At 40.5% G+C, this 17543-nt stretch overlaps 1 protein-coding gene across 1 annotated transcript in view; it reads left to right on the forward strand.

Annotated features, from left to right (window-relative positions):
- LOC120926495 (pinopsin-like) overlaps window positions 1-17543 on the forward strand; it is a 204402-nt gene that overhangs the window by 151617 nt on the left and 35242 nt on the right. Inside the window, exon 3 of the mRNA XM_040336458.1 lies at window positions 16873-17195. Coding sequence (XP_040192392.1) covers window positions 16873-17195 — 323 coding nt within the window. The remainder of the gene's footprint in view (window positions 1-16872; window positions 17196-17543) is intronic.

The following is a 17543-nucleotide window of genomic DNA, read 5'->3' on the forward strand; positions in this document are numbered from 1 at the left end:
TGTATGTAATGTGTTTATTTACTTTTTTTAATTTGGCGCCATTCTCCGCCCCTATGCATCGTAACGTCGCAGGGAACGGAGATCGGCGGCACACAGGGACACTGTGTGAATCGAGCGAGGACACCGCTCGCTCACACAGCGGGGATGCATCGCAGGATCCAGGGACAAGGTTAGTAACTTTGCCTGGGGCTGCTGCGAGGCGATCCCGATTCTGGCTCGGGGATACCACTTTTGGTAATGAAATCTTACCCCGAGCCAAACTCGGGAATACCGCCAGGGGGGTTAACAAGAGTACTATATTATGTTTTTTACACTATAACTTGATGTAATGTCTATTGCAAGAATTCCATAAATACATGTAAGACCAATGTATGCATGTGGGTTTTTCTTTTTTTTTTGCTGTTGTTGCTGTTTTTTTGCTTTGTCTTTGTTTGTTTACTGTTTTTGTAAATGTAAACTTTTCGTCTGTGTTTGAAAAATGAATACAAATGTATACTTAAAAATGTTCCTGCACTTACAAAAACCTACTTCTAGCACCTACCTAAAGTAAAGGGTGCTACAGTATTTATGGTGACTAAATGTACACAAAAGTTTAAAGAAACAGCATGAAACAACTGAAAATTGAAACATTAATGCAATTTTTGTAATTTTATTTTTTTGATTATAGCTATGTTTTAACTATTTGCTACTTGAGCCGGTGCAGCATAATGTCTGTCATATTTTCTCCACCCCTGCAGCCCAGGATAAGTGCACATACTGTTATTAACCACTTGCTTACTGGGCACTTAAACCCCCCTCCTGCCCAGACCAATTTTCAGCTTTCAGTGCTGTCGCACTTTGAATGACAATTGCGCGGTCATGCAACACTGTACCCAAATGACATTTTTATAATTTTTTTCCACAAATAGAGCTTTATTTTGGTGGTATTTGATCATCTCTGCGGTTTTTATTTTTTCTTAAAAAAAAAAAGACATAAAAAATATATATATATATATATATATATATATATATATATATATATATATATATATATATATATTTATATTTTGTTATAACATTTTGCAAACAGGTAATTTTTCTCCTTCATTGATGTATGCTGATGAGGCTGCACTGATGGGCACCGATGGGCTGCATTTATGGGTACTGATAAGGCGGCACCGATAAGGCGGCACTGGTGGGCACCGATAAGGTGGCACTGGTGGGCACTGATAGGTGGCACTGGTGGACACTGATAGACAGCACTGGTGGACACTGATAGGCGGCACTGAGAGGTGGCACTGAAGGGCATTGATAGGTGGCACTGGTGGGCACTGAGAATTGGCACTAATAGGTGGCATTGATAGGTGGCACTGATAGCTGGCAGTGATGGGCACTGATAGCTGGCAGTGATGGGCACTGATGAGTGGCAATAATGGGCACTGATCAGTTACACTGATAGGCAGCATTACTAGGTGGCACTGATTGGCATCACAGGTGGGCATTGGTAGGTGGCACTTGTAGGCATTGATAGGTGGCACTGTGGGCACTGGCAGGTGGCACTGGCAGGCAGTATTTTTGGGCACAGAGGAGACAGATGTGCCTCCTTCCTCTTCGGGACCGATGTCCCTTGTAAATAAGCCAGTGATCAGCTTTTTTTTCTCCTCACGGTGTCAGGGGGCACACGTTGCGCGTGCAAAGGGGAGGACGTCTATTGACGTCCTCTTGGATTTTCAGGCCCGTAATGTAGCCGTCATTTGACTATAGCGCGGGCCTCTAGTGGTTAACATGAATGGCTGTGCATCGCTATACTCATGTATATGACAGTGTTATTGTGAACGCAAGTGTAATATACATGCTTTTGCAAAAATTAGAACATTTTCAGATTTTTGCAAATGTTCATACACTGTACTTAAGTTTACAATAGCACCAAAAGGTTTACCCCTCTTCATGACAAGGCCATTTTGCGATACGTGGTCAGGCAAGCTGTACCTAAACAACATTTATGTCCCCCTTTTCCCACAATTAGAGCTATTTTTTTATTTTTTTGGTGGTATTTGATCACCTCTGTGGTTTTAATTTTAAATCAAAAAAGAAAAGACCGACAATTTTGAACAAAAAAACAATATTTTTTACTTTCTGCTATAAAACACATTCAATAAAAATTAAAAAAAAATGTTTTTCTGACAGACTCCATGGCAGCCTACATGTGGGTTAACCCCGCCTCCTCTTAAATGCTATAGGACCCCATACCCATAAAAGTCAGCTCACCTTTCAGTACTGCGTTCCTTTATTGTCCTCCTCCAATGGACCTAGGATGCACATACGTTCAGTGGAGAGCTTTTCAGCAACCTTGTATCTATTCATGGGATTTTGCTGTAGTCTGCCAAAGATCTGGAGCATCCTCGGCTGGCAAGGTCTGAGACTATCGTTGCTTTTTTTTCCCATGGCAGTCGCATCTGTGTAGTTTGTGTTTTTGTCCTGTTTCCCCATTATTACCTCCGTGCCCCCTGCTACTCACTATGGCTGCTGGAACGCTTCTGTTCAGAGGGGGGAATCAAAATGACACAGGAGGAACAGAAGGGGTTACTAAAATGGTAATCCCCCCTCTGATTCTCCTGTGTCATTTTGATCCCCTCCCCCCTTCGTATACAGATAATACATTTCCTTTTTTTTGTTCAACAATAAATGTGTACCGTATTCTTCTTCATGGAAAAATAGGACATCCCCTGAAAATAAGACCTAGCGCATCTTTGGGAGCAAAAATTAATAAAAGACACTGTCTTATTTTCGGGGAATTGAGATCTTGTGACTGTGGAGGAGATTGGAGTACAGGGAACTCATTGTCATGTTCACGAAACCAGTGATGAGATGATTTGAGCTTTGTGACATGTTGCATTATCCTGCTGGAAGTAGCCATCAGAAGATGGGTACACTGTAGTCATAAAGGGATGGACATGGTCAGCAACAATACAGGTAGTCATTTAAACAATGCTCAATTGGTACTAAGGGGCCCAAAGTGTGTGAAGGAAAATACCCCCCCCACACCATTACACCACCACCAGCAGTCTAAACGGTCGATACAAGGCAGGGTGGATCCATGTTTTCGTGTTGTTTACGACAAATTCTGACCTTACCATCTGAATGTCGCAGCTGAAATTGATACTCATCAGACCAGGCAACGTTTTTTCCAATCTTCTATTGTCCAATTTTGATGATCCTGTGCAATTGTAGCCTCAGTTTCCTGTTCTTAGCTGACAGAAGTGGCACCCAGTGTAGTCTTCTTCTGCTGTAGCCCATATGCTTCAAGATTTGATGTGTTGTGTGTTCAGAGATGGTATTCTGCATACCTTGGTTGTAACAAGTGGTTATTTGGGTTACTGTTGCCTTTCTACATCTTGAACCAGTCTGTCCATTCTCCTCTGACATTAACAAGACATTTTCGTCCACACAACTCCCAGTCACTGCATATTTTATCTTTTTTAGACCATCCCAGTAGATCAGCAGGTTTTGAAATGCTCAAACCAGCCCGTCTGGCACCCACAACCATGCCACGTTCAAAGTCTGATGCTCGATTTGAACTTCAGCAAGTCGTCTTCACCACATCTAGATGGGCAGGTGTACCTAATAAGGTGGCTGGTGAATGTACAGTATATGCCCTTGGGTAATCAGAGATATATTTTTTTTATTCTATATAGATTAAAGGGAAAAAAAATAGTGCATATTGTACAGTGTTACATATAATATAAAATAGTTTGATGATGTAAGCAACACAGCTAGTGCTCAAATATAGTAATGTACTGCTAATATGGCATGTGACTTATTCAGATTAATTACACTTTTTTCTGCTTAATCAATACAAATGTTCACAGCATTCCTTTGAATGATAGACATTTTTTTTTCTTTGAACCCTATGAACAAATGAATTTCTTTATTTATTCTGTGGTACTATTGAGGGCTATTTCATATTTTTTTTTTATTATTATTATATCTTCTTTTCATGTTGACATTTTTCTGAATCCCGCTGAGTTACCATTCTCTCTCATATGACTCTTGATTCTTTCATTTTCCTCATGTTTGATAATGGAACCCGTGGCCTTGTGTTCCCTAGCAGTCTTTACGCCTACATGACTTCTTTAGAACATATCCCCAGCAACCATTCGAAACACTCCGAAAGTTTTTAAAAATGCTTACATCGAAATAATTAATACATTTATTTTCTTTAAGAATCGCCTTTTATGTGGTAAAGTCTTCAAGCAGAAGTTTTTACTTGTGAGTGTACTTCTATATGTTAAGTGTACATCTTATAAAGAACATTGATATTTTGCCATCTGTGTACATAAATGATAAATTAATATATGGTTTTCTTTCAGTTTTACTATATGCAGATGTGAAGTAGATCCAAAAACATTGTATTTCTAAAACGCAGATTTTTATTTGGTTCTTATATTTTTTATAGAAAAATACTATAGTTTATGTATACAATTTCTGTTCATAGGGGTCTATTTAAAAAAAAAAAAATGGAGGTGTTCACATCACTTTTAGGATGTAGCTGTGTCAATTAATCTCTCATGTGCTAGTAATAATAATTTTTTTTTTTAATTTCCCTTGCACATGATTGGATATTCAAACTGTAATTCACTTTGCAAAATGAACATTAATTTTTCTAAGAGAACAATCTCTGGCCCTTTTAGAAATTCAACCCCATGGTGTGGTTCGGTTGACTTTACCCTACAGCCTAAACTCCCCTTAATTAAAGGATAAGTTCATCTTTGGGAACATGTTACATGTTCCACCTTCTTTTAGGCCACTTTCACATTGAGGCGCTTTACGGGCGTTTTAGCTCTAAAAATAGTGCCTGTAAAGCACCTCTCCTGTCACTCCAGTGTGAAAGCCTGAGTGCTTTCACATTGGAGCTGTGCGCTGGCAGGACGTTAAAAAAAGTCCTGCAAGCAGAATCTTTGGGGCGGTGGAGAAGCGGTGTATACATCGCTCCCCCACCGCCCCTGCCCATTGGAATGCATATGCAGTGCTGCCGAAGTGTCAAGCGCTTAGGCAGCGGCGATACACGGGTGCTATTAACCCCTTTTTCGGCCACTATCGGGGGTTAAAACCGCCCACTAGTGGCCAAAAAGCGCAGCTAATATGTTGGTTACCGCCGACGCCCTCACCACCCCAGTGTAAAAGCAGCCTTAGGGTTGAACATCCCCATGTTTCCACTGCTGCAGATGTTCCTCCTGTTTGTGTGTAACTGCCTTCTCCTAAGAGGTGCGAGCAGACAGCTTACACTGCCAGTCTGCTGATCATGGGTGCAATGCTTTGCAGGCTCCTTTTAAAAAAAATAATAATGGCAACAGGGCAAACTCCTTGGCTTCCCACGTCCATGTGTTACGAATTAGGCAGAACAGGTATCGTAAAATTCATTCTGCTAGTGATTGTATCTAAAGATCTATCCCCACTCTTAATTAATTTTTAATGTCCTAGAAAAAAACAACGTTTTTTTCGACGTGATTCTTGTCAAGCCTCCCTTGCATACACATGACCGTGAAAAAAAATGCTCGAGCAAAGCTCGGTGACGGCACTATAAAGGGGAAGTTCCATTCAGATGGCGCCACCCTTTGGGCTGCTTTTGCTGATTTCATGTTAGTAAAAGTTTGGTGAGAGACGATTCGCACTTTTCATCTCCATTACAAACGCCCGTCTCATAACTTGCTTCTGAGCATGCACGTTTTTTTCGTTAAAGCCTACACACGACCGTTTTTCACGACGTGAAAAAATGACAACGTGAAAAACGAAGCGAAAAATTAGAGCATGTTCTGAATTTTTAATGCCCATTTTTCATGTCGAGAAAAATGCTCTGGAGCCTACACACAATCGTTTTTATTGACCATTTAAAAAAATGTAATTTTTCACGTCATGAAAAACAGTCGTGTGTACAGTATGCGGCATTAGAGTTTAAGTTGTTTTCTTTATGTTCAAAAATGATTTTTAAACTTTGATGTTTAAACCACTTCATGTGATAAATCAAGGAGAATAATAATCACTAATTTGGAGTAATTATTAATATGGGAGAAAGGAGGAATTAATATGGGAGAAAGGAAATCTAAAGAAAAATCTTTATCCAATTTGTCAAATGCAACCATAACGTATTCCGAGATAAAGTGGAACACCATTAAAGTCTATGGGACACTACCATGAAAAACCAAAAGTGCTAATTTTAAAGGCTTATATGCAAGTTATTGCCATACAAAGTGTTTGGGGACCTGGGTCCTGCCCCAGGGGACATGTATCTGTATCAATGCAAAAAAGTTTTAAAAGTGTTTTTTTGGGAGCAGTGATTATAATAATGCTTAAAGTGAAAAAATAAAAAATTTAAATATTCCTTTAAATTTCATGCCTGGGGGGTGTCTATAGTATGCCTGTAAAGTGGCACATGTTTCCCGTGTTTAGAACATTACCACAGTAAAATTACATTTCTAAAGGAAAAAAAGTCATTTAAAACCCTTCAGGACTGGTGTGGATTTTAAGGGGAACCCGGCACCAAAATTAAAAACAAAAATGGCGTAGAGGTCCCCCCAAAATCCATACCAGACCCTTATCTGAGCATGCAAACTGGCAGGCCGCAGGAAAAGAGGGGGGTGAGAGAGCGCCCCCCTCCTGAACCGTACCAGGCCACATGCCTCAACATGAGAAGGATGCTTTGGGGTCTGGCCCCAAAGCACCTTGTCCTCATGTCGATGGGAACAAAGGCCTTATCCCCACAATCCTTGCCCGGTGATTGTGGGGGTCTTCGGGTGGGGGGCTTATTGGAATCTGGAAGCCCCCTTTAACAAGGGGATCCCCAGATGCGGCCCCCTCATGTGAATTGGTAACAGGGTTATATAGCTGAGGGCGGGGCTACCTGGTGATGTAAACGGGGGACCGCGCTCCCTCTGATTCCATGGGAAAGCACGGGGAAGCCCCCGTGGTGTCAGTGGGGGGCAGGGTCACCCGTTTACATCACCGGGTGGCCCTGCCCTCAGCTATATAACAGCTGTCATAGAGAAGAAGCGTCATTTGGCGGGAGCCTCCCATGGAGATGGAACTGTGTCGGGCGGCATGGATTTACATTGCGGGACATTGTTATTTTTTTATTTTTTAATGAAGGACTTGTCTGTCTCTTGTCTTTTTAAAAAAAAAATTACACTTTTTTGTGAAATGGTAGGGGTACATTGTACCCCGTTACCAATTCACATTGTTGGGATGAGGCCCTTTTCCCCATCAACATTAGGACAAGGTGCTTTGGGATCAGGGTTATTAAAATCACTGCTCCCGAAAAAACTTCAGTTTTTAAAACGTGTTTGTTTTATTGTTTTATAGCAGAAAGTAAAAAAAAAACAATAATAACAATTGTCGTTTTTTTTTGTTTATAGTTAAAAAAATGCAGCGGTGATCGAATACCTTGAATAGAAAGCTATATTTGTTTATAAACTTTATTTTATTTGGGTACAGCATTGCATGACACACAATTGTCAGTTAAAGTAATGTAGTGTCGTATTGCAAAAAATGGCCTGGTCGTGAAGGGAGGTAAATATTACGGAGGTCAAGTGGCTAAAGAACCTGTGAAGGAGCAGAAGTAGCCATAAAAGCGAGACCTGTCTTGTGGAAGGTTGACATGAGCAAGGCAGCAGAACCAGATGGAGTCTCAGACCATACACCAGGGGTATGTACTAATCAGTTAGCGGTTGTTACAACATTTATAATTTGACATTGCGAAAAGCTGCTGTCCCTATCCGTTTTAAATCCAATATTATTGTTTCAGCACCAAAAAATCAACAGTGATATCTCTGAATGACTATTTTCCATTTGCTTTAACTCTGATGCTTATGCTTTGAGAGACTTGTTCTATCACACATCAAGGCCAACATCCTTACTGATCTGGGTACACATCAGTTCACCTACCGTGCGAACAAATCAGCTAATATCTATTACTATTGAATTCCATACCACCTTGACCAGGGACGTGCGGTGTGGTCAATGGCTGGTAAGGCACTGTTGTAAATGTCATTCAAACCACACATGTGACGTATCACTTCGTAAGAGCGAGAGCACTATAATAATTTTAGCACTAGACCTCCTCTGTAAATTTAAACTGGTAACCTGTAAAAAATGTGAAAGCGTCGCCTATGGAGATTTTATTTTTATTTATATAACAGTCCCCCCCCCCCCCAAAAAAAAACGCGTTTGAAAAATTGCTGCACAAATACAGTGTAAGATTAAAAGTTGCAATGACAGCCATTTTATTCCCTAGGGCGTCTGCTAAATATATATATATATATATATATATATATATATATATATATATATATATATATATATATATATATATATATATAATGTTTGGGATTCTGAGTCATTTTCGAGCAGAGAAGAGTCAGAATTGTCATGGGTGGCAAGTGGTTAATTAACATAAATAGGTACGGTAATATACAAATTATTATATATTGTTTTTATGATAATTTACTATATTTTTAAAAACTGTACTCAAACAGGTGGCTAAACGCACAAATTATTGAAGTTTGAAGTTATAACTTCAAACCAGTAATTTCACAGTAAATACATAAATAATAAATGATTATGTTGTAACATATAGCATAATAATATATTATTGATTAAAAAAGTACCTTTTCAGCAGCAGAAGATTCTCCCTCTTAACTGTTTGAAAAAAACATGAGACTATGGGTAAACCTTATACCCATAAACCCCTTTCCTTTTCTTATAGTTAAGAGAGCCGGGCTGGAAGGGAGCATGTGTCTTTTAGACACATGCCCCCTTCTACGACACTGCAGTGAGAGGAGAGCCTCCACTGAAGCATATATATTGGACAGCTGGTATCAATGGTGCTTTACCATTGGTCCAAGACTCCAAGCTGTCCATTGAGCTCAGTGCCTCTGACAAGAAGCCAGAGGCACTGTGAGCTCATCCTCTCAGGCCTCGTACACACGGCCGAGTTTCTCAGCAAAAACCAGCAAGAAGCTTGCTGGGTTGTTTTTTTTGCAGAGGAAACCAGTCGTGTGTACACTTTTCAACGAGGAAACCGACGAGGATCTCGTCGGGCCAAAAAGAGAACATGTTCTCTATTTCCTTGACGGCAATGGAAAAATTTGGCTCGCCGAGATCCTCGGCGGCTTCACAAGGAACTCGACGAGCAAAACAATGTGTTTTGCCCGTCGAGTTTCTCGGCCGTGTGTACACGGCCTCAGTTTGCTGCAAACAGTGTGTGCAAGCTTGTATTTAACCACTTAACGACTGCCGCACGCCTATATACGTCCGCACAATGGCACGGACAGGCAGAAGGGCGTATATATACGCCCTTGCCTTCTAGCGGGTGGGGGGTCCGATCGGGACCCCCTCCGCTGCGTGCGGTGGTCGGGTCCCCTCGGGGAGCGATCCGGGACGATGCGATCGCTCCCCGGAGCTGAAGAACGGGGAGAGCCGTATGTAAACACGGCTTCCCCGCGCTTCACTGTGGCGGCGCATCGATCGAGTGATCCCTTATATAGGGAGACTCGATCGATGACGTCCATCCTACAGCCACACCCCCCTACAGTTGTAAACACACACACAGTGATCCTTAACTCCTACAGCGCCCCCTGTGGTTAACTCCCAAACTGCAACTGTCATTTTCACAACAAACAATGCAATTTAAATGCATTTTTTGCTGTGAAAATGACAATGGTCCCAAAAATGTGTCAAAATTGTCTGAAGTGTCCGCCATAATGTCGCAGTCACGAAAAAAATCGCTGATCGCCGCCAATAGTAGTAAAAAAAAAAAAATTAATAAAAATGCAATAAAACTATCCCCTATTTTGTAAACACTATAAATCTTGCGCAAACCAATCGATAAACGCTTATTGCGATTTTTTTTACCAAAAATAGGTAGAAGAATACGTATCGGCCTAAACTGAGGAAAATTTTTTTTTTATATATGTTTTTGGGGGATTTTTATTATAGCAAAAAGTAAAAAATATTGAATTTTTTTCAAAATTGTCGCTCTATTTTTGTTTATAGCGCAAAAAATAAAAACCGCAGAGGTGATCAAATACCACCAAAAGAAAGCTCTATTTGTGGGGAAAAAAGGACGCCAATTTTGTTTGGGAGCCACGTCGCACGACCGCGCAATTGTCTGTTAAAGCGACGCAGTCCCGAATCGCAAAACCTGGCCTGGGCATTTAGCTGCAAAATGGTCCGGGGCTTAAGCGGTTAAACTGTCCGCACCGTATGTAGCTTCTGACAGGCTGCGCAAGTAGCCCAGTATATCTGTAACCATAGGTGATAGGAGCCTAAAATGTTAAATAGTGGTTGGGGAGGACTTTGGTTAACTACCCCCCATCTTTTTTTAGGTTCATGGCTCTGCCTCACCTGCCACCCCTGACTGCACGTCCCTGACCTTGTCCCATCTCAAGCACCCAAACTTTGTTGTTAGAACAATGTGTATTCATTTTCATTCTGCTTTCAACACAATAACCCCCCCCCCCCCCCACAAACTGTTGTAAAAACTTACCAGCTTGGACATAGGCCACTCATTCTGTTAATGAATTTATTATCCAACAGATAACAAACTGGGAGAATCATTTTTAACTCTTCTCCACCATTATTTTGAACACAGGAGTACCATAGGGTTGTGTTTTCAGTCCAGCCTTGTCTACCCATGATTGTATCCTTATTCAGGCCTCTACAACAATAGTGAAGTTCACTCATGATACCACTTTAATCTGACTCATACATGTCAATGATGAGACTATAGAGAGGAAGTTTAACATCTAGTTGAGTGGTACACAGACAACAACCTGATACTGAACATGTACGAAAGAGATTATTATGTTTGGCTTATGGTATTGTGCCACATCAAAATTGTTAAGCATGAAGAAGAAGGAACACATCAACCAAAATTATATTAAATCTTCCTTGTTATGCAATACAATTTTTTTTTTTCAGAAAATCAACATTGATACAGGATTGATTAACCACTTGCAGACTGCCTGCCCACAATGTATGGCCCGCACAGGCAAATTCACATACCTCTATATCGCTATCTGCTTCTGAGTTTAGGGTGCGCGCATGCTTGCCCCCCATCGGCACCCGCTGTGATTGTCAGCAAGTCGTGGCAAATGATTCACGACCGGGACCTGCTGATTGGCTGTGTACAATCACAGCCCAGAGCTCTGTGTTGACATATCACTAAGAGCACTGAACAGAGGGAGCAATCTCTGTTAGCAAAAGCAGGTCTTTTAGTAAAAGCAGCACACTTTTCACATATTACACATCATTAGGCACACATTTAACCCCTTGATCGCTAGATGTTAGCCCTACCCAGCCAGTAGCATTTGTACAGTGACAGTGTATAGTATTATCACTGAATTAAAGTTACTAGTTACGGTATGTCAGTAGCAGTTAGTCAGTTTTCCCCCACTGTCAGTTAGTGTCAGATTGTCCCGTGCACTATCACAGACCCATCATAATTCACTGATCACTGTCATTAGTAGTGTACAAAAAACTCAAATACAGTATACTGTATATACCATAGTTTGTAGGCGCGATAACTTTCACACAAACCAATCAATATACACTTATTCGGATTTAGTAGAATACATTTTGGCTACAATTTATAAAGAAATGTAATTTTTTTAAATTTTCTATTTGATATGTTTTATAGCTGAAAGTAAAAAATATTGTGTTTTTCTTTCAAAATTTTCAGTTTTTTTTCCCGTTTATAAAGCAAAAAAAATAATAATAACCCAGTGGTGACCAAATACCACTGAAAGAAAGCTACATTTGTGAGAAAAAAAATGATGTATATATTTATATATATATATATATATGTATATATATATATATTTGCTTTGGGTACAGCATTGCATGACCATACAATTACCAGTTAAAATAGCGCAGTGCTAAATAGCTAAATAGCAAAAAATGGCTTGGTCATAAAGGAGGTAAAGTCTTACGGAGCTCAAGTGGTTAAAACATACAAAAACGCCATATTAACAGTTTGATTGTATTTTCACCTGCTATATGGACACATTACATAAATGGTATACATGACCAATAAACTCCAGAATTCTCTTCTAAGCAACAATTCAACTCAACACGTTTCTTGGAAAGCTGTTCCACTTCTTCGGGAGTGTAGAATTCTATGGGTAAGTGCTATAACAATAAATAGCATCACATATATTTTACACTGTGAAGCCTCGTACACACCGGCCAGAATATCGTCAGGAAAAACGTTGTTTTTCCTAACAAGATTCTTGGCAAGAATCTCTTGCCTCCCGAGTGTACAGACTCTCCTTTCAAAAGAACCGCGGTTCTCTTGAAAGGCAAGAACGCGGTGACGTCATCGCGTACGACGAGCATGCGCTCGTCAGATTCGATGCCTTTGCCGCCATCTTGCTGCACCCTACCTATGCCTAGGAAGCTACCGCGCATGCGTCAAAGTCATTTTGAGCATGCGCGGGTTTCCACGGCGACCAGGTAAGTATACACACTCTCGGGTTTCACGGCAGGAAAACTGCCAAGAATCTCACAACGAGAAAATAGAGAACATGTTCTCTATTTTTCTCGTCTAGATTCTGGGCTGTTTTCTTGTCGAGAAACCTGAAAGCCTCGTACACACGCTCAGTATACTCGTCAAGAAAGCTCTGCCAGCAGTTTTCTTGCTGGTTTTTGTTGAGTAAACCGAGCGTGTGTACAAGGCTTCACAGGTGAAAATTGTTCATTCTAGGAACTGGCTTGGTAAGTGGCTTAGTAAGTTATCAAATGTCTTGAACTTTTCAGAACAAGTTCAGTCGAATAAAGATGGCCGCACACTGATCCAAATTCAGCCGTCTCAAAAGGAACTGGCTACATTTCAATCAGTGTGTGGCCATCCCAGCTCTACAGAAGTCGATCGTTGGATGGACTTCTGTCAAAGGGATTTACTGAAAAACATTTCTTGATCAGCTGCTGCAGCTGCTGATCAGTGTGTTCTGACACCAGCAGTTGCAGTCATCTGAATACAGTGTCTCAGCAGGTTCCTTCATCCACCTGAATAAAAAATCTTATGTTAATTGTCAGAGAGAGGGAGGTTTAAGGCTAAATGTTTTCTATACCTATAAAAAGCCTTTAACTGTTCAGATCTAGCTGCTCATTGAAGCCATGCAGATTTTTGCCAACGCATGATGGCATGATTACACCTTTACCCACCCTCCATTCCTTTGCCCCCCCCCCCAGTCATTCTCTTTTTCTTTTCCCTTTGAGGACTATTTCCCCTTCTCTACTTTGTCTCTCTTGTTTTTATGTTGTCGGCTTGACCCCTGATTCACTCATCTATCCACAACCGATCTTGGGCTAAGGAGATTTCATGGAAGTAAACACTTATACCTCCCTGAAAGAAAAAAAAACTATTATTCTTTGAATGCATTTATTTAGCTGTATCAGCCGTCTGCAGTTTGTCATTAACCACCTTACTGGTTACCTACACTTGCCTATTGTCAGATTTCTCAACTCTACAAATCCTCAAAATTTAATAATTCTGTTATATTTACTTCAAATATTTTTAATAAGCATTTATTGAAACAGAAATGTCTCCGGGGATGCTGATTCAGTATGTATGAATGATAATGAGATGGATTAGAGTTTTAAGAAGCTGAGCCCTTCATGGATAGAATAAAGGAGAGATAGAGTATACTTTATTTAAGTGGAATTCATAGGGATAACTTTTGGCTTACGGCTGCTGAGCACAAGAGGCATTCTGAATCCAAAATAAAATTCTGTCATTTCATTCTCTTTGTTATTGAGTCCAAGAAAATCCAATATAGTCCAATCTCTTTTTGACATTTGAACTGTAGTTCTTTTTGTATCACGTCGCTAGTCAAATTGTTGTAAAAATATTGTAAAAATCATGCCAGTAATTGGAACCATTTTATGAAAAAATAGATATATATATTTTATTTTCATTTTTCGTCCAGCTATAATGTGTCTATAGCATAGGAAGGCAAAAGAATAATTTTTGTGATGCCATAGAATAAGGACATCTTTATTCTGCTTGATTTCCTCAGGGACATGGCCAGTTTAGCATCTCCTGTCGAGGTAAGGTTAAAGGGACAATGTTGCTATACAAAAAAATTCAAAGAAGCCAAAAGACCAGTACTTACTTACCCTGCTATCAAATTCATTTTCATTTGGTAGCAGGGAAGGTATCCTGCTCCCACTCCTATCAGAGCTTGGAATTGCGATAAGGCTGGGCATTTTATTTATCCAGATATCGACTGGGCAGAAGAAACTGCTCATTCATCTAAATCAGGTCTCTTTAAACTTTCTAAACAAAGGGCCAGTTTATTGTGCTTCAGATTTTAGGGGGGCCGGACTGTGGCCAACGACAGTGGGAATTTACCTGGCATCAGTGGGATTAAACATTGCCACACTTGGTATTAGGGGGAGAAGCAGTGCCCTATCATTGCTGTCAATGGGAGGAATAGTGCCCCATCATTGGTCTCATTGGGAAGAATAGTGTCCAATCATTGGTATCATTGGGAGGAAAAGTGCCCAATCATTAGGATAATTTAGAGGAATAGTACCCCATTATTGGTGTCAGTAGGAGATATTGTGCTTCATTGCTGGTGTCAGTTGGCAGAATAGTGTCTTGTATCAGTGGGAGGAGTAGTGTCCCAAGGGCCGGATAAAGGCAGGGAAAAGGCAGCATTCGGGCCCAGTGCCGCAGTTTAGAGATTACTGGTATAAGGCTTTTCCTAAATATTTTGCAGGATAATTTCATGGTTTAGTTGGTGAATGCACCAATAAGAGAACGCATTACTAGACCTACTGATTACTAACAATACAGACTTGATCACAGATGTGGAAATACTGGGCATCATATAAAACAGTGACCACAGGTCAATTAGATTCAGTATAAATCACAGAAATAAGAAGCATAAGGTTAATACAAGTACAAGTACACAATACAAGCCAACTTCCCTAAACTGCACTCTTTGCTAGATGATATTAAATGGGATAAAATCCTAGACAAAGAACACGGAGGAAAAATGGGAGTGCTTTATGAGCATACTAAATAAAGGTATTGGCCAGTGCATTTCAATGGAAAATATGTTTAAAATGGATAAAATTAGAAGAGGAGGAGGAGAAGATCTTGAGGAGAAATTGCTGGAGAAAATCACAGATGCTGATACCCTGAAGTTCTGCTTAGCCAAGGCACTAATCATGGAGCTGTATATGCAACTCATAGAGTACCTTGATAACTCAACTTAGAGCAGCAATGCTATACCAGCCATGACTAAATTGTTGGCTGCCTTAGGCCTAGTACACACCAGCGGATCTATCCGCTGAAAGTGATCCGCGGATAAATTCCAGCAGATAGATCCTCTCGTGTGTACGGGGCCTAACACTTTTACACTTATACAAGCGAGATGCTTGCGCTAACTTACCACACGGTTTCATGCAGTATTTGAAGCATAATTTGGAAATATAACACATGCAAGATTTTAAGGAGAGTTTCTTTGTGAATTACATAGTTTTGTTTTTTTTAAATGCTGTGCAGCTATTTTACTACATACTCGGATGTGGTGAAATATAGCTTAGTGAATTGTGGCCAATATGTCCAAAATGTCAGGCATTTCTCTATGTTAGAACACCTATGGTGTCATCTAGCGCTGTGCATTAAATGCATATGCCAAAACCAAGATTTTATATAAAACAAGAAAAGCAATGATAAGATATATAGTAGCTTAAGAACTTGCAAACATAATGGGCCAGATTCACGTATAGCGGCGTATCTTTTGGCCGGCGTAGCGCATCCCATTTGCACTACACCAACGTAACATAGTGAGGCAAGACCAGTATTCACAAAGCACTTGCTCTCTAAGTTACGTCGGCGTAGCGAAAATTGGCCGGCGTAAGCCCGCCTAATTCAAATTAGGCAGGTAGTGGGCGTGCTACATGTAATGTAACCGTGACCCCATGTAAATGAATGGCCGTTGGCACGGCGCGAATGCGCGCGCATGCTCAGAATCACGTTGCAAATACTCCCTACGATACGACGGCTCAATGCGTACAACGTGAACCTAACTTACGCACAGCCCCATTCACATACGACTTACGTAAACAACGTAAAATCTGATGGCAGTTCCGACATCCATACCTTGCATGGGCTGCGCCACCTAGAGAGGTGTTTTATCTTTACACCGGCGTATGTCTTACGTAAACGGCGTAGCTTACTGCGACGGGCGTACGTACGTTCGTGAATCGGCGTATCTTGCTCATTTACATATTCGACGCGTAAATCAACGTAAACGCCCCTATCGGCCAGCGTAAATATGCAGCCAAGATACGACGGCGTAGGAGACTTACGTCGGTCGTATCTTGGCAACAGTGAGGCGTATCTCATTTTAAGAATGCGCGCAAAGATACAACGGCGCTCATTCAGACTTACAACGACGTATCTACTGATACGCCGTCGTAAGTCTCTCTGAAGCTGGCCCAATATATTTAACTAAATAAAGACATACACTTGGCCCAAAGTCATAGTTTTCATTTAAAACATCATTTATTTATTTTTGTGTTGTATATTGTATTTTGTACATAACAGAAGTACAAAAGAGATATCATTTATTGCTTTGGCTTACTGATTTTTCTAGCAGTTAGACCCAACCACTTAACACTCAGAAAGGTGGAAGTGGGATACATCATTGTGTCAGTTTCAACAGAACAGTAGTAGGTAAAACTTTGATATGAGGTTTTGTTAATGTGTTTGCTTTGTATTTAAAGGACCTGGAGAAGACAGTTCTTTACACTGTAAAATACTAAAAGATGATTGTTTTTAAATGTTAAACTGTAAAATAAGTAACATATATGTTTACTCTACAGGTATTGTGTCACTCATCTCATTGGCTATCCTCTCATATGAACGCTACACTACCCTGACCTTGTATAAAGGGGGTGCAACGTTTACAAAAGCACTGCTTGCTGTGGGGAGCACATGGCTTTATTCACTGATATGGACAGTGCCACCTCTACTTGGATGGAGCAGCTATGGAAAGGAAGGTGCAGGCACCAGCTGTTCAGTACGCTGGACGTCTGAATCTACAAAGACCATATCTTATATCATCTGCCTTTTTATCTTCTGCCTAGTCATTCCAGTCCTAGTTATGGTATACTGCTATGGCAGACTACTTTGTGCTGTGAAACAGGTAAGCATTTTTCCACCCTTTTTAAATGGACTAAGTAAACTAATGTGATTATCAATATACGGTATGTTCATTATAATTGTTCACTAAATACAGCCGGGTGCCCACAATTGAAATTCCGGCACCAGGGAGAGAAGCGACGGTTTGGGTGACCACATCGCTGGATCCTGGGACAGGTGAGTGTGTGTGTTTATTAAAAGTCAGCAACTACACTTTTTGTAGCTGCTGACTTGTAATAAACACAAAAATTACTGGAGAGCCGCTTTAAATGCAGAAGCAGCTTTCTTGTGTAGTTTTGGCTGCAACACCAATTTATTTTTTATTTTTTTAACCGGTAATAGGCCTGAATTG

This window comes from Rana temporaria, chromosome 2, assembly GCF_905171775.1.
Source record: "Rana temporaria chromosome 2, aRanTem1.1, whole genome shotgun sequence".
NCBI lineage: Eukaryota > Metazoa > Chordata > Amphibia > Anura > Ranidae > Rana > Rana temporaria.